Source organism: Lepisosteus platostomus, chromosome 18, assembly GCF_059453375.1.
Source record: "Lepisosteus platostomus isolate fLepPlt1 chromosome 18, fLepPlt1.hap1, whole genome shotgun sequence".
NCBI classification, from domain to species: domain Eukaryota; kingdom Metazoa; phylum Chordata; class Actinopteri; order Semionotiformes; family Lepisosteidae; genus Lepisosteus; species Lepisosteus platostomus.
This window is the reverse complement of record NC_142628.1, coordinates 7,873,975-7,897,695: the sequence shown is the minus strand read 5'-3', so window position 1 is coordinate 7,897,695 and position 23,721 is coordinate 7,873,975. Positions and strand designations below refer to the sequence as shown.

The window sequence follows — 23,721 nt, the reverse complement described above, 5'->3', positions numbered from 1 at the left end:
TGTTGCCTGGATCGTGATGGACAGTTCATTCACCACATAAAAATAAAACAGTAACATTTTTTGAGCCATGGTTGCGAGGTCAATAGCTTGGCTCAGTAGTTGCACACATGCTATTCCTGTGACTCATTTATATATCCTGATACATCCTGTTAATTCTTCAAGAGCTTAGAGACCTTCCTACATTTATCTTAACACCAGCAGCCTGACAGCGACGATCTCCCTTTATAACAACTGTCACATGCCTATTCCAGACTTCGCGTGATACAGATATAACAGAATGATTTATGACATGCTGCTTCGCACTGCAACAGAAATACTACAGAATATTTAGTCAAGCCCAGGAAATGTGGCTCAATGTTAAAGATAAATGTTCAAGCTTCTATTACAAAATGTCCTGTTTCCTACCTTGAATCCATTCCTGCTTCTTCTTTTTATCAGATGCACTGATCTCAAAACTTTTGTCAGTGCATTTTATAATAAAGAGGCATTTCTTTCCCTCCTTGTCCGGTAATGACTGCAACAAGAAAATTATTGTATGTTTATTTACACCAGATTTCCTTTGGCTTAGGCCAATAAGGAATGAACAATGGTTAAGGGAAGCTGATGAACAAAGGGTGGGCAAGAATTTAAAAAACTCTGTTGATTAAGGATTGCTTATTATGAAGAAATCTAAGGGTATTACACAATGAGTAAGACCACTCCTACTTCAAATATGCCCCAACTTCCCATAATTTATGGTCTTGTGGGAAAGAAAAGAGACCAAAGCGATTCTTAGAATACAAAAGCTGATTACTGTTTCTGATGCAATTCCTTGTGCTGAGCAAAAATATATCTCTGTTGAAGTATACCGCAGGAATGTAGTGATGTTTTTTGTGTAAGATTCTGTGAATTAGTAAAATCACAAAGTACAGATTTGTAAGGGGAGGTCAAGAACAACAAATCCCCCAGATCGATTCCAGTCTTAATATCTCACCTGAAATCACTGAATGTTCATTAATACAGAATTTTTATATCTAGTTCTTTCCAGCTTTTTGAAGATCACTACAACTGGCCAGGCAGAAAAATGAAAAGATGGTTGTTGTTGCTCTTAGGAAAGACAAGTGAACCTCTGACCTCCACACAGCAGTTCCCATCCAGGGTAATATCCCCCTTCTTCTCCGTTAAATCTTCGCTCACGTAGTACGAAATAGCACTGGGGCGCAGCAGGAACCAGCGCTCTGTCCAGTTTTTCCGTTTGTGCCCTTTCTTCATCATGTAACCCTGCCGTGAAGAAAAAAAAAAGTTTCTGGAAATATGCTCTCACCAGATTCCATCGACAGCCAATCAAAACTTCCTACTCAATGACATCCAATCCGTTGCCTATGTCAATAGATCAGCACAGGACCACTGCCAAGGTGGGGGGGATCAAAATCAATAACGATCATGTATTGGAGAGGAGAGGTGCAACTAAAAGCTGGTTTCTTCTCTGTACTGTTTCTTAGATCCAAAAAATAAAATTTACTCATGTAACAGCTGCTGTCAGGTCTTGATCTGGCAGTTACAAATTGAATAATCAAGTTTGTAGCTGAGTAGGGTTTAGTCTGTACGGGTAGCTTGGCTAGCTAGAGTTTGTAAAGAGAGATTAAGATAAAAAATAGTTTTGCTACTTTAGAGATTTAGAGGGAAAACCAAACAACTAGCATTTTGCAAGCACGGAGAAGTGTCAACTGACCAGCTGTAGATTCCCAACTTGCCATATTGTATATTACTGACAATTTCATACAGTGTCAGCTAGAACGAAAGTGCCCCACACCCAGGGGACAGGGGGTTTATCTGTGGAAGGCCACTAAAGAAAGGCTAGAGCAAGCCAAACACATTAATGACTATAGATAGATATTAAACAGAAAAATACAGGAAGACATTCAACAAGTTCTTCACGTCTGTGATTCATGTAACACGTGAGTATCCCAAAAGAGACCTGACAGGTAAACTACAGCTGTGAAAACTGCCCAAGAATCCAGTCACTCTGTAAAAAATTCAAGACAATGGTGGTAGAGCAGCAGAAACCGAGAGAGCAACATGAGACAGAGGAATGTGCAAATCCCACATTCAGGGGGAGATGCACCCTTATCAGAGCAGCAACACAGAGGAGCTGGTGGCATTTTGCTCTACTCCAGGACCTCAAAACTAACAACCAAGACTTGGAAGCTGAAGGCAGCAGCTCCCAGGACACCTAGATACTGAAATTCAGACACCAATCACCACGATGTCAGGCAGTGCCAGTGACAGCAAAAACACAAGAACACATGTGGTGGTTGAGAGAGACTCAAGAACAGTGCAAGTGAATTATATAGAGAGGACCCCAAGTAAACAACAGCACACTGTCCCCCAGGAGACAAGGTGGATAACATTGTCCAAGGAGTAAGCAAGAGTCTAGCACAGGCAGGAATGACCTTGTGGTTTATGTTCTGATTAGGATCAAAGACATTGGCATAAGAACACTTCCTCAATTAAATGAAAGCAATCACAATTACACCATATACTGTATGCCCTATTTGGATCCACTACTCCTGCTGCTTGTCCAAAGCACTCTGACAAATCAAATAACACTTCTTCTTTTCATTCTTGAACTATGGGAAGACTATGGGGGAGCCAGTGTGAGAAGCCCGAAGGTCTAAGGTATGGATTTATTCACAATGAATCATAATCCGCAGTGAATCAAAAACCAGAGGATGTAGTGGAAACCAGTGAGACAATGCATTTCAAACTAAGAACATGCTGCACAAAGTTGTGGGAGCCTAAGGCAAGTGACTCACTCATGTTGTAGAAGCTGTTTTTTTTTCAAGAAATATATCATCTTGTCTAAATTAGATCCTCACACCAATTAGCTACTGCCTTCTTAAGTGGATTGATGAGCTGAATGACTTCCCCACATTTGTAACGGTTATTGTATTTTTAAATCATTAAAGAGGAAGCACTCACTGAAGGCTGTTCTTTAAAGCCTTTCTTATTGTCTCCCATACAAAGGACGTTATTCATATTTCATTGTTCAGAGGTTAGCATTAAGGGATTGATTGAGAGGCACTATTTGAGTTTGTCTTGCCCCTCCTTCTGCAAAATAAGGTGTGGACTTTTAATTAATGCAGTAATTAGCTAGAATGTCCCAATAGTCAAAGATATTGCATCACATCTTTATCACAAAAACAAAAATAATCAAGAGCACCTTCTAGTACGCAGTGAAATGTATGATTTTTCATCTTGAGAAAAAGCTGTAGTGAGTGGTAAAGTCCAGGAACGGTCTCTCCCTATTTGTTTCATCTAACATAGGAAACAAGTCCTGTAATTTTCTCTTTAGCCGTCTTATCTTACTACAGATTATTAGTATAGATTATTCTCCTTTGTGTTAACATTATGTACATCCAATGCATCAATACTACTATCCACCAAACAAGCATTTTATGCCACACTTTCACGGGAAGGTAATTTGTGAAAATCAACCACTAACGGAGCACCTCAAACCAAACTACATTAAATAGCATCTGCCAGGTGCTTTCTCAGTCTTGAACACTCTCGGTCGTCTAAAACTGAACTGGACATGTAAAGGGCAGAGAAATGCTGAGGGTGAGAGTCTGCAACCAACTGTGAAAGAATTAGCCTGGGCCACTCTCTGGAAGTGCTTCTAACACATAGTTACTCTGCCCGCCAGATTTTCACAAAGTAGTTACTATTCCCATTATGTGAAAGTAAAGCAAGTTTTTGGAAAAGCAAACTGAAACAAGTGAGTTACTGAGCAGCTGCTCCAGGATAATAATTGACAGAAATATTAACATATCAGGTTCTTGAAACAAAATCACAGTATGTACATTTCACAGAGAAATAAAAACTATTTTTATTTTTTATGAAGAATAACCAATAGTGTCTGTGCTATGATTTACGCCAAAAAACAAATGACACTGAGCCAATCAAGATTTGTTCTTTCACTCCTCAATACGGGCCAAACGTAACCAGACCAAAGAGAAAATAATGAAGTCTGCAAATCATAAGAACCACCACATTAGTAACAGTTGTCTAATTTATACAGAGAGAATTGATATTATGAGATTATGATGCACAACATGGACAGAATGATTCAGTTGCGTAACAACCCTGAAGTGAAGTCTAGCGAAGTCTAGCTGTGAATCTTTGATTATTCTGTCTGCAAATCTGCAGCTGGCAGTGTCTGGCACTGCGAACACGGGACCATTTCAACCCATCCTATTCAATCGTGGCCAAAGAAATTGAATGAGGAAGGTCTAAATGCATGCCATTCATCCAGTGTGCAGCCACAAAATCAACAGCATTGATCATACCGACATACCTCTGAAGACTTGACTGTTGCTGTGATATTCTAAATTTGACAGCGACTTCTGCTCATTAATGTTTTAAACTGAAAGGAAGGCTACTTTTGGAGTGCAGATTTTTTGTAGAAAATGGAATTTTGAGTATTAATAAAACAGCCATATTAAAAATGAAATGGTACAGAATTCAGTGAACTGATACAGGAAAACATTTGTCTAGTTTTTTTTTTTATTTTTCTTTGCATTCTTTTGAAATGTCCATATGCTATTAGCTGACAAGTCCTACATATCACTTGAAGGACAGCTATCACAGTTTCAATTTAATGTAACATCTCCCTGATCTTGTTAGGGGAGTATAAGTAAAGCACCTATAATTTTTCATCTTATGTTTATCATGTTAGCAACTGTGAATGACTAAAAATCTGGCTTCCGTGCATCATAGTCAATAGTAACATCTCAGGCCATTATCATCGCAGTGACATCAATATTCCTCCTGAACAGTCTGAATGAACTGAACCTTCAGAAATTATTACGAGAGGACCTGTTCCAAGCTTTTCCAGCTTTCAACAGCATTACTGCTAAAAGACCGACTGGCACTTAAAAGAATATTTCTCAATCCTATGGGACTTTTTCTGGGGATAGAAATGTGTTGATGTCGAAGTGTGAACTGTACAGCTGTTCCTATGGATCCAGAAGTTAATCCATTTTAAGTCATGTAAAGAGAAATGAACAGCCCGCTCTTCTAAAAACTAAGAAGCATATATGCTTCTTATATATATTCAACTTATATATATTCAATTATATATATATATTCAACTCTAATGCAACCCAAAAGCAATAGAAAACACTCTACATTAATTCTAAGATAATGTTATCATTCTTGCCATGTAAAATCAAAAGACTCACTTGTTTGAGCACATCCATAATGAGCTCCTGGAAGACCTCAGTGATGCCCATGGAGAGGGTCTGCCGGTCCATTCCCTTACTGAATTGCCCTGTCCCAATCAGGTCGATCAGCTCCCAGGCCGTCAGGCACTGCTCCTTGCTGTTTAACTGGGTCTTGTAGTCCTCAAACTTCTCCTCGATCCAACTCCCACCCATGGCATCCGTGAGCTTCCGTAGAAAGTACTCAATCTGTGTGAAGCAATGATGACAAAACACACACACACACGTTCAAGCTTGGGAACTGTTTCAGGATCCATACTTGACTAGGCTAGAAGCTGTCTTGCCCAGCTCTGCTGTCCCATTATGCACACAGCTACAGCAGGAAAGCTGCAGGTCCTAAGATCTGTCTCAAGAGCCTTTTTACTGCTAGGCTGCTAAAACCTGAACTGATTCACAGACAAATCCTGACATGCAGACTCAACCTCCTCTTGTCCCCTGTTACCAAATCCTCTTAGCCCACTCAGTGATGTTTGCACATGTAAATGCAATTAATAAAAATGAATAATTGATTGACAGATTAACTGTCCTACTGAGTAATCCCCAGGTACAGTTTATGTGGGGCAATATCTTTAAAATGGAACAGAACTACAATAGTACATGAGTATGATTAAACTCCAGGCTTGAATACAGTCTTAGGAAGGTACAAAGGAGGCTATATTAACATCTGATTTCAAAGAAGTGTTAGCAAGTGCTTCAGGAATATTTATTTTTAAATTACCATTGGTTTCTAATTAAAGGTCAGATTTCTAGATATGACTGATGTTTTTAGCTGTTGATCCCTGTGGTTGTAATGCAGAAATACAGGTCTATATATCCCCAGGGGTCACAAAACAGCAGGAAGCAGCAAACTTCCTGTTCTATTACTATTACTGAACAAAATAGCAGATTCCAGAGTGTCATTGTTGGAAACCAAAGAGCAGAACACAGGCAACGTTTAGACGTTTCTACTACATAAAAATTGTAACAAGGCTAACTGTTAAAATGTTTAAAAATAAAGCACATAGCAAATGAAAATAAATAACTCAAAACAAAACTTTTGGTACAACAGAAAGTGACTGCAGGAGCAAAATAAATACAAGCTCAATTTGTGTAGGTACTAAATTCAAAATTTCACTTCAAATTATTTTTTTCAGATATAATTTTCTTTTGAGATAAAATGAATCAACTATGCAGTGCAAACTGACAAACATTGGAGATGTTGGGTTTCAGAAACTCTGCTGCATCAGAAACAAGTATGTTTTTAAGTCGTATTTTTTTCTTGTCTGCTGCAAACTTTATGTCCCCTATTACTTGAAAGGCTCTGAGCAACTACTGTGTCCGCCATTTTGTCAACAAAAATGTCATGTGACCCATTGCATTCACAGTCCCAATCTTGTCTCCTAGCAACCTGAGTCACTTACCTCTTCTTCAGAAGACTGGGACAATGAAGGCTCTTCCTGGGAGAGCCAACAAGGGGAGACCTTGTCCCTTTAAAATGGTTTTGTGTCAACACAGCTGACTGCTCTGTATCTCCCACCAGTTTATAACCCCTGCATGTTTTCCAGTTTTCAGCATTCTTTCTACAATTTAGTAGGCCTATACCTGTTGTCATACTAAACCATACCAAGTTTCCTTCAGGTTTACAAAAGAATCTGATTAATGTCTTTATTTCATTATGAATCATGTTTGTCACCTGTCTCCTTGTTTTTCTAGTTGTAATGCATACTGCTGTATTGTCTAAAGCCTGAATAGTTACAGATACAAGGAACAGTTACAAATTAACTATTTTGAGGAAGCTATTCATGAACTGGGCATCCCCCTGGAATTTCTTTACACTGACTAGAACAGTTCAGTTGCCCTTATGCGAACAGAAGGAACAAAAATGAAAGATTAACGAGCAGATAAAGCACAGATAAAAATAGCAGTACTTAATGAACATATGAGATTGTGAACAACAAAGCTGTGGAAATGAAAATCAGATTCCAGTTAAAGGAGAACAAAATGGACTTTGTACAATGGCCTATCACCAGTAAAGAGTTTGTCATCTTTAAAACAGAATGCTGTAATCAATTGATACTTTAACATAATATAATCAGCAATAATTTTCATCTGTAGAATTTGACCCTTTATTAGAATTTATTTTAGGACAAAAACACTGCTGACATTTTTTAGATTTCACAAAGGTTTGGTAACTTTGTAAATTTACAGGAAATACACATAAACTATACAAAATAACACACACACACACTTGGGGGTCTCCAATCCTAATACTGGAGGTCTCTAAAGCAGCAGCACCTGAAGAGCTGTGAAAAGCTGTTAAACTGGACCAATTAACCCAATAATGACCAAATTACCCAAGTCTGGGACCAATATTATGTATACATACCAAATAGAAAAAAACAAAGAACTGCTGTGCTTTTGGGACAATGAAGTATTTGATATTGAGTTAATCAAATATCCTGTAGGGAATGGCTCTCCTGTCGGTATTGTTCTCAGCTGTAGGTGGGTCTGTGGCTGAAAAAGGTCATTTAAGTATATACCTGCAAGAAATCTCACCTCTTCAGTGACAATAACCAGAGGGTACTTGTCTTCAGAGAGAAAGTTAAAGATGCACCAGATTTTGAAGGCATCCTCATCTGTGATAAGCAAGTAGTTTTTAATGAGGTTTTTTCTTGCGCACAGAGTCCAGCACATCTTGTTGAAATCCAAACGATCAAAATTGTCCTGGACCTAAAGAAAAGAGGCATCCAAAATTCAAACAAAGAAAGCATACTAATTACTAATATTACTCAGTGTACTGGAAAGATGATCAAATCCCTGTGGCCTTCATTCTTCTTAAAAATGTATCCCTAGTCGTGATGTGGACATAAATATTTTACTAAATACAAAAATTAAAAAAAACTTTGCTCTTTATCATTGTGGTATAACATTTACACACAGAACACACGTTTACAGTTTATACCAGCTATTCAAAATATAATGCAAATCAAAAACCTGCTGCTTTAATGGTTTAAAGAACTCTTCCATTGTAGGTTATTCTTAAAATCCAAATGGCAGGTAACAAGGTCACAATTTATTGCCCTTCTATTATATGTGAAAGCCATATAATTTCTGCCCAATGTGTATATGAAAAAAAAACATAAAAAGGCTACTGCGTTTCGCTATTCACAAAATACAAGCAATAAACCAAGTTACACTCAGCTAAAAAGGATTAAGGAGACGGATAACTCTCTATGCACAATACAATGTTTTTTTATTAGGAAAGGTGGACTCTCTATAAATAAATCACCATCTTAAAAAGCATAGTGGATTACAAACACAAGACATAGTATAGCCAAAATGCCTATTTTAAGCTTTTTTGTTTCAACCAAATTATTAGTAAGAGACTAGTAATCCCAATAATATACAGCAGACACCAACTATTACATATTTTTCTGAAATGGCAGTTTGTTGTGATCAAACATATAGTATAATAATACAAAACAAGCACATCGAAATGCAAGGTAACTCTGGTGAAATGTGCTTAGAGTCATTCATAACAGAGTGGTCAATGGAATTCAAAACAGCTTGAACCCATGGCGGAGCATGCATAAAAGCAAGCTAAATGAAAGTGCAAGGAGGAATGTAAACACTCAGTGTTGTTATAGCTTGTTGTAGCAGGGTATAACAAAGCATGGGGGCTCTGCATGGAGATTTAACATTCATCATAAATTCCTAGATGTGTCTGGCATACAAATTTCTTTACCACATTAACGGAGGCTACTACCATGAGACAGAAACATTCTCTGCAAACGGTAAACTAATTAACATTGGTGTTTGTTATATTACCATGGAAACTCCTGGCACATTTACTGTAAAAATCCCTACAGATTAGTGGCACATCTAATGCCAAGCCAGCAGGGTGGTGAAGAAAGAACAGAAATAGCTATTGATGTTGTGATATTCAATTTAAAGTGAACTGCACTGAGACACACTCAGCAGTGAGTCACTGGTTTTATCCAAAAATAACAGTATTAGGTCATTTTAGTTTGGAAACCAATGATCAGGCTGGTCCATCCTCCTCTGAGCTCAGTGAGATACTTACTTCCTTTATTCTCCCAAATGGAAAATGTACTTTGCAGGCAGGTAAAAGACAACACAATGCGAATTTAACACAACATAAACCCATTAACAAATAAGAAACATAATGCACATGCATAAATTTAGAACAACACGGAGCATAACAAAGAAAAACAAAAGTGAATACAAACAGGGCCAGAGTTATTTCTGTCCAGAGAATCACCTCATTGAAGCCTAAACAAAAATCTACTACACAGACTGTCGGGTTTTTCTATTTTTTGTTTCACAATCATTTTCTGATTATTATTTTTGGCCTGAAAATGGTGAAAAGCATGTTCAACAACCCAAAGGCCTTTTCACTGGCTTCATGTAAAGCAGGTTTTACAACTTTAAAGAAAAACACAAGAGAGAGACTTGCATACCTTTAAACCCTTAAAAACACAATCACTCTGAAAAGTGCATGTGATGCTATTCTTTACCAGAGAATTATGCAACATATACTGATGACCATAACAACGTGGAAAAGAAAGGTACTTGGTTTAAAAAAATACCACAATAAAAAAAAACTGTGCTTGAAATTCCGTGAGTAATATTCCATGTATTAGGAGACTAGGTTACATACTGATACCACCCTTGACACCTGCTACACGTGCTGGCTCAATGAACTGAGCATTCCCCACTGCACTCCTCAGCAGGGAGACAAAGAAAAAGAAATTAGGGCTACCTCTTCCTAAACGCTGGCACACAAAATAATGCAGAAATCCTAAAACGTCTTGCCTGAAATATGCAAAGATTCATATTTCACCTAATTATCGCTAGGGACAGAGAACACAACTTAAAATGCAGAAGATAGCCATAGACGTGACCATAAAAGGCTATTCTTATCTGTCTAAACCTAACAAGCTGTCCCACGAATGTTAGAAGACTGACACAGTGGTCTATTTGGACACACAAGCACTGAGAACTAGTCGTTTACACACATACTGTGGACTGGAGAGTCTGAAAGGTGTAGAACAGTCATCTTCAGGAGTAAGGGGTTGTGTGGGGAAGGTAGAGCTGATGGGATATCCCATGTTTGTGTGAAAGAATTTTTCTCACTTTTATTTTTGCAGCTTCCGTCAGCCTCAAAACCTTACCCCCCCCTCCACCACACACACACTCCTCTTGCTGTCCATCTGGGACTCTCTCCATCTTTCTGCACTTAAACAATGGTGGCCTTGTTAAAGACCAAGGAGTACTTTCCTGCTTTAAATAAATATTCAGTGCCATTCACAAGAGTAATGAGAGGAGGTGCAGTATAGATGGACCTTATCAAAGCTACTAGCTGAATAAATGAATCTGTTTGATCTAGAAACCTAGGCCCTTCTTTAAGTGCAGTGAAAAATAGAAACCAGAAACCAAAGGAAGCTGAGTTCTGAATGACTAACTCACAACTCACGCCCTGGAGTTTTTTTAAATATACCGGCAGACTTCAGGGGACTTGTCACAGTTTTCATATGCTAAATCAGAGGAAACAAAGGCTAAGCTCTAAACTGATTTTTCAGCAACCAAAAGAACAGTAAATGGAGTTCACAACAAACGTTCGGGAGGGGTTAGCAGCAGCCAAGTTCAAATGACCTCAGATGTGCTAAATCGTTAATCATTCCAGACGTCATTTCCTCTGTTAAACAAAACAATAAATACTACATGCAAGACCCTGTCCTCCACCCCATCTCCACCTGCACAGCTCCCCCTTGGCCACTCAGCAGTAGAGACCCATTCTCCTCCTCCTCCAGCCAGGGGGCTGGACCTCAGCAAAGCAGGTTAAACCAAATGACTCTGCCTAAAAATACACTGAGATTCCCGGATGCTGTTATTCCAAGTGAATACAACATTTACTGACTATAGAAAAAAATTGAATTACTTATACATCAAGTACCACGAACCTAAATTGCTTAATAAAAAGGCTTCATAAGTACAGACAGGTGTGTTGCCCCGCTTAAATATTATAGATCATAAAACAGTAATCTCTTAATTTCATTCACAACACTAAACAGTATTTTACAAAGTGTTTAAATGTGTTGAGAGTGCCTGAACTTTCAATTGTTAGGTTATTAAGAGAAATCCTGCCGAACTTTAAGGGAAACAGAAATCCAAATATGTTAATGGGAATAGTATAAGGAGATATTTGACAGCTCCAAGCTCACACCATCCATAACTCAACACTGAATGAAATCTTACGTCACATGGAGAACAAGGCATAGTGCATAGCAAAATAGGTTTCAAATCTTAATACATTAACCATTTCTGTTGTAAATTAAAAAAAATAATCTAAAATAAGAATCTCAGCTCAGCTAAAGCAAGACATCCATGCTTTTCAGGCTACGGATTGGTAGGACAGGCAAACACAGGAATTCACATTCCCCTGCAGACCCTTCTCAGAAATGGGAATTCTTAAAAACCAGCAGAGTATTAAAAATCGACAGACCCGGTAGTTTCTATTCTTTGCACATCACTTTCTTCTGACATGGAGCCGAGAGAGGCCAGCAAGGTTGTATGTGGACAGGAATGTCCCCACATGGTCTTATCTCTAGGTACACATTTTCAGGAACTTCCTTTTTTTAAGCTGACGCAGTGCTCTCGTGTGATGCTGCCTGCACAGCTGCCAGGCTCAAACGAGAAGGTGGCAGGCTGGGAGGTGTGTGACAATGAAGGCCCTGCTGTAAGACGTGCTGCAAGGGTATCTTCAAGAGCTGCACGGCCACCAGTTCCCAAGCTCACATAAATTGCCTTTTCAAAATCTTTAGGTTATTGGAGTATTCATAACACCGACACCAAACTCTTGAGACACAAATTATAGAAAAAGAGACACAGCAGGAAATAACTGTCTCATCGGTGCTGGGAAATACATAATGCATTCCTTATGCAGAGCAATAAACGACTGAAGAGATCCCTACAGAGTCAGAATTATAATGAGGTTTTGCTAAAAGAAATACAGTTACCGGACAGAGCTGCACTTATTTCTAGACACATATAGAGGAAGCCAGACATTCCTTTAAAATCCACATGGAGGTAACACCAGTTGAATTCTGGAGGTATTTTTGTTCAAGTAACTGACTATCATTTAGGGTGACTGGATAAGAAGGTTCTGCACTTGCTGACTGAACAAACAGCCAGGAAAGTCCTGTGAAGGCCAGGTGCTGTACCAAATTCTTTTAGTGCAAACTGCAAAAGCCACAGAGGTTCCTGAAAAGCGTGTTTTTTTTATGGGCTTGCAGAAGCTATGGCAGGGCTGAGCGACAAGAAGAAGAAAGCTTCAAAAGAGCGTGTGGGTGGGGAGCTGGAACTTTACCTTATCTAGAATGAACTTATTCAGGTAGGGCATGTACCCCTGATTGGAAACAGGCCCTTCGTCATCGTCCTTGAAATGCTCCTCCAGTGCCACGGGATCATGAGGGATCTTCATCACTGTGCACAGATTGTGAGAGAGAACCTGGGAAGGAAAGAAACACAGTCAGAGAAACATCGTACCTGCAGCACCTTCAGAGTAAAGCCACTCCCACCCAGAAACGCTTCTAGCCTAGCATGCGCTCAAATGATGGCTGACCTGTCTCGATCTTCATTACAGCACAGTAAAGAACAGCATGGCACACAAATGGAGGCGTGGTAAGGCATGACTCCAGCTGGGAAGCAGCCTGGCTCCAGGTTATGCCGCTGGGTAGCAGCCGAAGGACAGTTGTGGTCATTTGCGGCGCTCCTGCTCACTTCCCAGACATTCACAGGACCTCTGGGAAGGGGAGTGCCTCGTGTCGAGCATGTCTCTTTGGTAAAGAATGAATTTAAAAACTGACACCTACACTGAACCAATAAGGGGAATAAAACTCCAGGCAGACCATTAGAAAAATAATTGTATATCTGCTTTTTAAAATCTAGCTGTATTAACCATTTCTAACCACTTATGCTATCACTTCAGAAAGAGTCTATAATGAAGTGGACAATTTTAATCGGTGGATGTCCAGAACAGGACGAGTGCAAGGTTCAGCTAAAACCAGCAGCCGTTGTTGCTTTAAATCCATCAATTTTGCTAAAAGCAAAAAAAAAAAACAATGCTAAGTTCTATTCTTGAGCTAAATTTTAAATATCCAAATATGTGTGCATGAAAAAGAAGTGTGATTTATGGATTGTAAAAAGGCTTTTTCTTATTTATTCATCATCTTTCATATTGTAGAGTAGTAGAAAGTTTTAATTAGGCTAAGTGCACTGCAGTTTCAAACTCCCCTCCTAAATGTGTGCTTGTCATCAGAGTTTAGTCATGTCCCAGAACTATTTCACGCCTGGCTTGGCAGTTCTCCTTACTGCAGAAAAGGGTCTCAACCTGATCAGTGTTGGCGCAATCAGGTGCAGCGGCCTTCAATGTATTAAATCGCAACATCATTTGCATAAATAAGATTTTCACCTTCAAATTCAAACTAAAGCTACCTCTTTTTTTCTTCCAGTTTCAACAATATTCACCTTTAGTGGTGCAACATTCAATTCATTCCCACAGCATCGTTCCTTCAAATTGCTGAAACAAGACGACGGTAAGGAGACACAGCCCAGTTATTCCTCACCCATGTGGGGAGCGGAAGACAAAAACAGACCTATAACTCCACTACTTGACTCATACAATTTTTTTTATATGTAGATTGAATCCAAATGCAGTACACATTGTGAACGCTATTCCAAGCATGCCGTGTTGTGTGAGAGTTACGAGAAAGCTGACGAAGCAAGCTGTCTGCCCACCCCACTGCCACAGACGGCCCCTTCCTGTTTGCAGCTTTATCAAGGCTGAGCACACAGATTGCTGCGGTTCAGACTGGTGCCAGTCAGTCAGGAAAACAACTCCTATCCTCTGAAAATAAGCCCTGCTCTGCTAGTCTGACACAGTGCAAGACAGCCTTAGCGGGTCTCCGTGGAGATGTAGAACGTATGTTTTTTCATACTGGTGTACCATCATCACAGGGGCAAGAAAGCCTTTTAGTGTTTCTTGCTTATTTTTAAGGCATTACATAATATTGTACATTTTGAATGTTCATGTCCAACAAAGAGACACTGAAATGTCTCTAGTTATTCTAAGAGAAAATACAAACACAGTTTGGGGCTACCAGTCTGCGAAACTCCAGTCTCTCTGCCTATGTGGCTATGTGGATCATCTGTCTTCTGTGGATCCTAGCAGATCCAAGGATCTTCATCCAATAGTTTCAACAAAATATTTGGACAGCTTCTTCAAAATATAGGAGCTATCTTATCGTGTCATTATAGAAATTTACAATGCATTACTGGTTTCTGTGATAATACAGGGTATAAAGGTAGCTGAAACCTTCACCTTGCGACAGCACTGAGGCTGTTTTTTGATTAAATATACTGCATATGTAACTTCAGAGTTTAGTTAATGGGAATGTTACGAAAAACATCTGCAGATCGGCAAAGCCAAGACAATAACAGCACACCAAAGCATCTATGAACGTGTAAGAAAAACCCATAAAAAATACAAAGATCAGAATTCCCATGTGTAATTACGTATTTTTTAAGGGGAAAGTGTAATGATAAAGAAATCTCATACAGTATATCAAAACTGCCAGCTACAAGCTTAGCATGTGAATTTCACTTTGAAGGTCTACCATTTACTGTGCCAGCATACTCTTTCCACAAGCCAAAGATAGTTTTCACATTACCGCAGACAAGACGCTGACACACATCTGTGTGAGAAAAGGAGAACAGCACCATAGTTTCTACGCTTTATGCACCAGCACATTACATCTATGGTTCTGCTCTGTCAATAAAGATAAGAGAAAGCTCAGGTTTTGCAAATATGAAGATGGACACATCAATGCATGTAGCACAAAAACAAAAGTGATTAATTTAATCAGACTTCATCTGGTTCTTAAAGGCACTGTCTATACCTAAATAAGTAGAACTATAAATTGTAGTTTCCATCTGTAAATTGAAATACACCTCTTGCCTGTGTTTTGATTAACGACGCACAAATAATGAAGCAGTGAAAACTTATCTTCGATGGGCACCAGCAACAGGACACGACTCTGGAAAGTTAGTTTTGGTTACTTGAGAGCTCACGAAATGATGACATTGTACAAAATTAAATTGAAGCTAAATTAGTCAGAATGGCTGTATGTTCAAGTTTGGTTACCATGTTGAAAAAAGAAAAACCTGCTGTCAATGTTGTTAAAGTACTTACAGTTGCTAACAATAATGAAGCAAGGTATTCTAATAACCTTGACCAGAAGTGGCAATTCCTCAGCTATTGGTTATTACTTGTAACAGAGACAAATATACCTATACAGTGCACATATACAGATAAAGAACATCACCCATACAGCCAAGGAAATGATGGTCTTCACATGATGCAGTTCCCTGAATCAGAACAATACCATCTCTTGCAGGCAGGCAGGCTCAACCAGCAACAGCACATGACAGATGCGACATGTGACAAGGACATCAGCACACAGTACTGTCTGTACCAAGGCACTGATCTTGGCTCAGGGGTGGATGGGAGCTCAAAGGCATTCACACTGTCTGCTGGATGTTAATGGAACTCAATGTGGGAAACTGAGCAAACACCCGATAAAGTGAGGGGAGAGGCCTGACCAACAGAACTGTATGCAGTATTCCTGTATGTTCAGCTGAGGAGATCCACGTGGTCAGAAGAGCTAATCCATCCACCCATTTTCTTAGTGCTAAAAACAGGCCCAGAACAGGGCCGCGGGTGAGACAGAGCCTATCCCAGCAAGCAACAGGCACAAGGCAGGAAACAAGTTAAACGGGACGCACGCAGATACAAACATTCAAACACTAATTTCCCCAAAGCCAATTTACCAACCAGTTTGTCTTTGGATTGTGGGGAAAAAAACAGAGCACCCAGAGGAAACCCACATGAACAGGGAAGAACATATAAACTCCATGCAGACAGCACCTCAGGAACTGATCCCAGGGCCCTGGCACTGCAAGGCAGCAATGCAGATCACTGTGCCACTGCACTACACAAAAAGAGCTATTATGCTACAATACACTACTCTCTTCCTGTCAGAAACTGTAGCACTAATAGATACCTGGCTCTAAATAAAATCTACACTTAGCAAAATAACACAGTTCATGAGGAACTGAATAAAGATAAATAAAGGGGGGTTAGGGAAGGGCTGGTCAGCCAGGCAGGATAGATCGCACTGAAGGGGAGCAGGCTGGACACAGGGGTGGAGTGCAGGCAGGAGAGCAGGCTGGACACAGGGGTGGAGTGCAGGCAGGGGAGCAGGCTGGACGCAGGGGTGGACACAGGGCTGGAGTACAGGCAGGGGAGCAGGCTGGACACAGGGCTGGAGTGCAGGCAGGGGAGGACAGGGAGGACCACCAGGACCAGTAGCGGTGCTGGACTCCAGAAGCATCAACACCACAAAAGGACTGCAGGTCCGACGCAGCAGCAAACCTCACTGCCAGCACACACACACCTGCAGGGCCACAGGGACGGGGGTGTGCCCCCAGCGGAGTCAGGCGACAGGGAAAACCCAGGCAGACAGGGAAGTGGGATCACTGGCTGGCAGGTCCTTTGAGTGATGCGATGCTGGATTGCAAAACAGGAGCTACGCAGAGCTTCAATGAGCCGTAGCGCCCGACGCAGTGCGACGTCTCATCACAGCCAGCTGCTCTGGGTATCTCGTGCCCTCGGCAATCTGTGCAGAGCAGGCGGGAGGGTGGAGATGTGGTCTGCAGCCACTACAGCTGGGCCCGCCCCGCCACTTCACGGCAAGGCCGAAATTACAACAACCCCGCGCAGATGGCGGCAAAATCCCTAACCCCACAGTCGCCAGAACAAAAAAGATCAGGCCATAAACCTCTCCCCCTGCTGAAGGAAACCAAAGCCAACTAATTGTGCAGCAGCAGATTCTGCTTAAAACGACCACCAACTCAAAACCCAATCTTATTGCTATCACATGGGAGCGTAGCTCACTCGACTTGAAGACTACTGGATTTTAAAATTAGGTCTGGTTGCTCAGACTCAGAGGTCTTGAATCTAGAATCTCCAGAAGTGAGCTCAGTGCCAGTTTACCTCCATACATCAGGTCTGAAGTATTTAAGTACAGAGGGATTGTCTTTGGAAAAAACATACACACTGGCCATCAGCCTCTTTTGTGTAAACTAGCTCTTTCTGTAGACGTAGTATGCAAGATCATTATGCAAGCCTTATTTTACAGTGGTTTGTGAGGTGGTTTTTAACTCACTTCTGAGTCTGACTACACTACAGAAATGCTAAACTTAGCACAGCATGCAGAAAAGGCGAACATGATTCTTGTGTAGGTGGTCTGTGACCCACATTTTTTCATGAACAAAGAACATTGCTTTGTGTAAATCAGAGAAGACAATACGCTTCATACTAAAAAGCGTGTCTTTCCAAAATAAAAGTATTTATGTTTTATCTGAACAGCATTACAGAATGACCTTTGATGCAAAGCTCTGCTGAAACAGCTCTCAACTGGAAGGTCAAGTATTTTTAGCCAGATCTCGCTTCCTCTTTTGTATTTTGTACTACAGCTGTATGCTGAAAGATAGGTAGCACATGCTACAAATGTGATACATTTCAAATAATTTTGAAAGTATTTTTTTATTTGTATTTGCATCTTACATTAAGTAACACATACATAGCACGTCCATCTTTCCAAATAAAAGCAGATAAAACACACAATAATGTCAAGGCATGTAGGGAGAGGACTGTACAGCACCCCCATACACAGCCAATGATAAATTATTTCAGAGGGGGAACCTCCAATGTACATCCAGAGGGCTTTGCAGATCTTCCAGATTGATAAAGTTTTTAATGGTTTTAAGTCCATGCCATTACATTGAGGTTTTGTCACTGAAATTGTAGTAGGAGGACAGCTGTAAACTCGCCTCTTTCTATCCCAATAAGCCTAAACATCAGGTAGAAGTAGTTCAGGTGGAGAGCTGCATCAGCATGCGTAGGCTGCAAAGGAACAGGTGAGGTTTATTCCATGCTGAAAAGAGAAGAGAGAAAACACAACGTTTTGGCCGTGGAGCCTTCTTCAAGTGTCACACAGGTGTCTTTTCAGCATGGAATAAACCTATTACTTGTTCCTAAACATCAGGTATCCTCACATCTTCCCCTCTCCTCACCTCACTGAGTGGACGGGCCTTTCCTTACGCCTCAGCCAGGCTGGGTAAACCAACAACACGGTCTCATTTCATCACGTCCAGCATTCTGCCTTATTCAAACTGTTCTAGCCTTTATGCTACATCCAACGTTTCGTTCCTTTGCTTCCTGGTATTGTAACGCATAGCACTACAGTATGTTTTTTTTTTCATTGATGTCAATTCACTGTGTGCAGTAAGTAATGAACTTTTTGGCTTAAGGTACTGCCTGTCTTGCAAACACAAAATTAATTAAATGGAAATCTGCCTTCAATGGTGTTTGGAAAGAAATCACCATTGATTTCATCATTACTATCCACTTGATACTGTTGAGAGGTCTGTATGTATTTTATTTTTTTTTACAGTGTATGGCAACATGTCTTCATTTTGTCAACCAATGCAGTTCTGCTTAGAGAAGAAAGAGCCAAATTATGAATATAAGCAGTTTCCCCACCACTGGTCATGTGAAAAGCTGATGACAGTGAGAAAGGATATCTAACGAGACGTCCAGTGTACTTTATTAAAGGTACAGCACCCACATCAACTCCGACAAAACCAGTTCGTGCCTTAAGGGAGTCAAGATCAGAATTCAAGAAACGTTAATATATACAGTAGCAAGAGAGGCTAATACAATTATCCCAGGCTTCTCTCCCCGTCTGTGTGTCTATGTGTCTCATAGAGAGCAAGCTGGGGTCTGCGAGAAGACGAATTCCTAATCCAAGAAATAGTATAGGGTTAATAAAGTGATGTTGTGTTATGATGTTATTTCAAAAGACTGGATTTTGTAGTCCTGTAAATCCTACACTTGCTGTAGTTTGGCATTTTAGCATAAAATGATTCCTAATTACCGTGTTACCAACACTAAGTCTGCACGATCTAACATTTTTCTTGGTAATGCAAGCAACGCAAAGACAATTTGACACGGTGCTGTAATTTCGGGTTTTATGCACATGTTCAGGCCCAGTATAGAATGTAGAAGGAAATGGATCTCGTTTAAAAAAAAGGCAATTGCGTCACTCGGACCAGTAATCTCAAGAATCTCTTTCCTTTCTGAATAAATTAAAGAGGGATTATGAAATGCTCTCCGAACGGGTAGCTGGCAAACATAATTTTTAGAAGTAGTATCAGATAAAGCCATATAATAAAACAGTATGTGTAAAACATGGGAAACGCTGTAAGCACTACCTTTTAATTTAAAATTGCCACAAATTGTGAGACTGGGTATCAGATGTTACTGTGAACACAATTCAAAAAGTTTTCTTCCACTTCGGAGCTTCGTTTATTTACATGTACCCGACGTCAATAGTATGATGTCAAATACGTCTATAACACACTTTTATTAAATGTTTTGGTAAAAGACATGGTTGCTGTCAACTAATTATTACAACTCCGATACTGGGCAACCCCACACATCTGACTACTTATTTTTGTTATTGGATTTACAATACGTCACCAAAGCAATTGCGACTTTAACCATTTAGGATCTGGAAAGCAATAAAGCGCAGATGGATTACGTTAACTACACCTCCCATCACTGAAAATTCGTATAGGGTTAATCATTAGTGTACAACTACTGCTTTCTTTACCCGATAAGATTTGCTCTGTCTAAAGCTTGGTGCATGTCATTTAACATTGCAAAATACATAAGATCACTTTATTGGCCATATATAATTTATTGTATTAGGAATTACAATTAGTCGAACATAAAAACGGAGCTTGTAAAACAGTTTATTTTCTTACTTGGGCTAAGCCCACGTTGATTTGTTTTTTAAAAGGCAGCGACTTCACTTTAAGTAGCGTCTGATTAGTGCGCATTAGCCTGACTTCAGGTCTCTAGGAGGAAAAAAATAACTCGCCTGGAAAGGTACAAGCACGATTTCCAGCACGAACAAAAGTAACGAACTGCTTCACAACCTTACCTTTAACTGCGATTTAGATACTTTCCCGCTCCTGTCCACGTCCAAAGCCGTAAAAGCGTGCCAAATGGACTTTAAAAGCTCTTCCCGAAGTCCCATTTTGAACCGTTTTACCCAACAGTCTCAAAACACTCGCAGATCTGTGCGCCCGTAACAAAGTTTCTGTTATCTCTGCGGAGGTGCTGTACAATGGGAGCCGGTCACATGACCGACACTCCGCTGATTTCACTCAGAGCCACTGGCGCAAGCACCTCAGCGCTGCCTAGGGACGGGAGATTATTGAACATTTTCACCGTTAAAGAGCTTTTATTTTTTTATGTCAATAATAGTCTGATGGCTCGCTCCTGGGGACAAGTCACTGTGGTATGTGTGGATCGATATTAAAAGTCGATTCAAAGGAAACTACCCGTGAATTCACGTGTTTAGATTAATTCAATTATCATTTTCTTAGTACTCCCACGACAAATGCGATCCCTTCCTTTCGTGTTTAAAATGTTTAAATGAAATGGGCATCCCCTGATCGCAATTATAATTTTTCCAATTCAGGTGTGCAAACAGTCTTAATTCACATTGAGTTGATATACATCATAATCATATGCACCCTTACGTCTTTCGAGACCCCAGATATCACTGGGTTTTGGACTAAAAGGTTATCCCGCCCTTTCAGGAAGCGAGCAGGTGTGATGTGAGCAAACGGCACAAGGCTTGCTTACTAATACTTCATTTTTCCCGCACACAGCCTGGAGTCACTCATGCATGTCTTTTGAATGGCATGTGAGAACAGTTCTGTAAGTTTTTAATGTTTTCAATATTTTCCCAAATAAAATACATAAAATTGCAAATGTCGAGTTTTTTTTTCAGAAGTAATATAATTTTAAATACTTAATATAAATCAATTACATTAAGTCAGAAAGACTACAGAAACCAAAATTATCCTGCGGCTAGGATCACAACTTCCCCCTTCTCTTAAAGACAGACTACTTTTCTTCTAAGTTTTCTCCATTCATTGGAGGTTTCATTTCACACCTCCCTACACCTATCCTGACTTCACACCTCTTGATTGGCCTCTCTGTCCCCTGCTCCCGCCTCTCGCTCCTCCTCTCTCCCAGCCTGTTCTCCCTTCGCTCACTGCATTGTCTTCCTCACACCCGAAGAAGGCCCCACGGCCAAAACGTTTTTATTTTCAGCATGGAATAAACCTATTACTTGTTCCTTTGCAACCTACGCATGCTGACGCAGCTCCCCACCTGAACTAAGATCAATAGTATAAGCCTGTAGTATCAGAGCATTCATCAAGCAAAACAAGAAAATAGCATAAGAAAGGTCATAACTGAGACGATGCCGTAGATTTCATTTGGCTGCTCATTGTAGCCTGTAAATACAAGGACCTCTCTCAGATATTTCTTCCAAGATCTCAGGAAACATGAACAGCAGTTCCAATTTCATTCCTTAATGTTAGATAGCCTCAAGACATCATCCGTGTCAGCCCTCTCCTGGGATGTCTCCTACTCATGTTAAATCCCATCATCATCTCTCCTCTGTATAAGACGGCATAGGATAAGATCACTTTAATGGCCATATACAATTTCTAGCATTAGGAATTCGTCTTTTTCGCATACCCCGGTTTCCTCTCCATGAGACGCACAGACAGGTAGAAAAGCTTAGGGTCAGACATTTTATAGCACCCCTGGAGCAGTTGGGGTTAAGGGCCTTGCTCAGGAGCCCGACGGAGTAGGATTCCTCTGCCAGCTGCAGGATTTGAACCGGCAACCTTCTAGCCACAGGTGCAGATCCATCCATTGGGGATGGAATAAAATGGCTCTGGCTAAGGATTTGAGCACATAGGCTCTCAGATCCATCCCTTCATGCTGGAAGAGGTGTTAGTGGGGCCAGCAGGGGGCGCTCACCCTGTGGTCCATGTGGGTCCTAATGCCCCAGTATAGTGATGGGGACACTATACTGTAAACAGGCGCCGTCCTTCGGATGAGACGTAAAACCGAGGTCCTGACTCTCTGTGGTCATTAAAAATCCCAGGGCGCTTCTCGAAAAGAGTAGGGGTGTAACCCCGGTGTCCTGGCCAAATTTCCAATTGGCCCTTACCAATCATGGCCTCCTAATAATCCTCCTCTATGAATTGGCTACATTACTCTGCTCTCCTCCCCACTGATAGCTGATGTGTGGTGAGTGTTCTGGCGCACTATGGCTGCCGTCGCATCATCCAGGTGGATGCTACACATTGGTGGTGGTGGAGGGGAGTCCCCATTACCTGTAAAGCGCTTTGAGTGGAGTGTCCAGAAAAGCGCTATATAAGTGTAAGCAATTATTATTATTATTTCTAACCAATACATGGTATCGGGGCAGCCAGAGCCTATCCCAGCAAGCAAAAAATCCAAGTCAAAGACACCCTGGATGGGACGCCAGTCCATCACACAGCAGACAGCCACACGCTGAGGCAAGTGTTACAAACCCACAGGGACTGACGGTGGTACCTAAATCCACTGCCCAACATCCTCACGGGTAATTTTACAGAGATGAACAGAGCACAAGATGTGGAACTGAAAAAGAAACATGCACCTGCAACTCAACTCAAGATCTTCAACAGTTATTCAAGGTTAAATGGAACTGCTTAGTTGGAACAATCAGGCAAGAATACTGAAAAAAAACCACAAGTGAAAAGATGTGGAACATCTCAGCTGTGGGGTAGTTTAACTTGGCAATCTGGTTATGCATTTGGTATTCACAGTACAACCAAGTGTTTTGTACAGCATTTCTTTTTTTGTATGTGAAAACATCCAAAATTAAACATGCACGTTAACTAAAACATAATACAGATCACAATCCCCTGGCTACCATCCCTCAATTTGAACAGCATTTGGAGTGTATAGCAGCAGAAGGTAAAGACTGGCTGGTTTCCATAAAGAAAACTATCAAGACGTTCTTAAACAGCATATTCTCTTTGGAACAGATTAAAATATTTTGACAGTTGTAACTATTGACAACAGCAATTTTGAATACAATCTGCCATCTTCTGGTTCTATCCGAAACTACAAGTTTACACAGTGCACAACACAGGTATTTCATCAGTCAAAATAACATCAGCTACTTCAGAAGTGGAGATCGAAACCTACACCATTCTCTCTGAATTGAGAAGCCATTCCATCAATTTGCTACTCATTCACTAAACTATTGGAATAGCACCCTCCATTTAAAACACTCAGCAATTAACATACTGCAGCTCTATTAAGGCATCTTTGGAACAGAGGGTAGTAGATTCAGCTCACATCCGGGTTTTCACAGGAAAAGGAGGGGAGAGAAGACCTCAGGACCACAGC

At 40.5% G+C, this 23,721-nt stretch overlaps 1 protein-coding gene across 1 annotated transcript in view; it reads right to left on the bottom strand.

The window, feature by feature from the left end:
- The window catches only part of swap70b (switching B cell complex subunit SWAP70b), a 33,666-nt gene extending 13,080 nt beyond the window's left edge, over positions 1-20,586 (bottom strand). Inside the window, exons 1-6 of the mRNA XM_088610877.1 lie at positions 20,393-20,586; positions 12,631-12,771; positions 7,797-7,970; positions 5,223-5,450; positions 1,114-1,260; positions 406-514 (exon numbers count right to left, since the gene is read on the bottom strand). Of these exons, the coding sequence (XP_088467003.1) occupies positions 406-514; positions 1,114-1,260; positions 5,223-5,450; positions 7,797-7,970; positions 12,631-12,771; positions 20,393-20,488 (895 nt within the window). The 5' untranslated portion in view covers positions 20,489-20,586. The remainder of the gene's footprint in view (positions 1-405; positions 515-1,113; positions 1,261-5,222; positions 5,451-7,796; positions 7,971-12,630; positions 12,772-20,392) is intronic.
- Between the last annotated feature and the right edge of the window lie 3,135 nt (positions 20,587-23,721).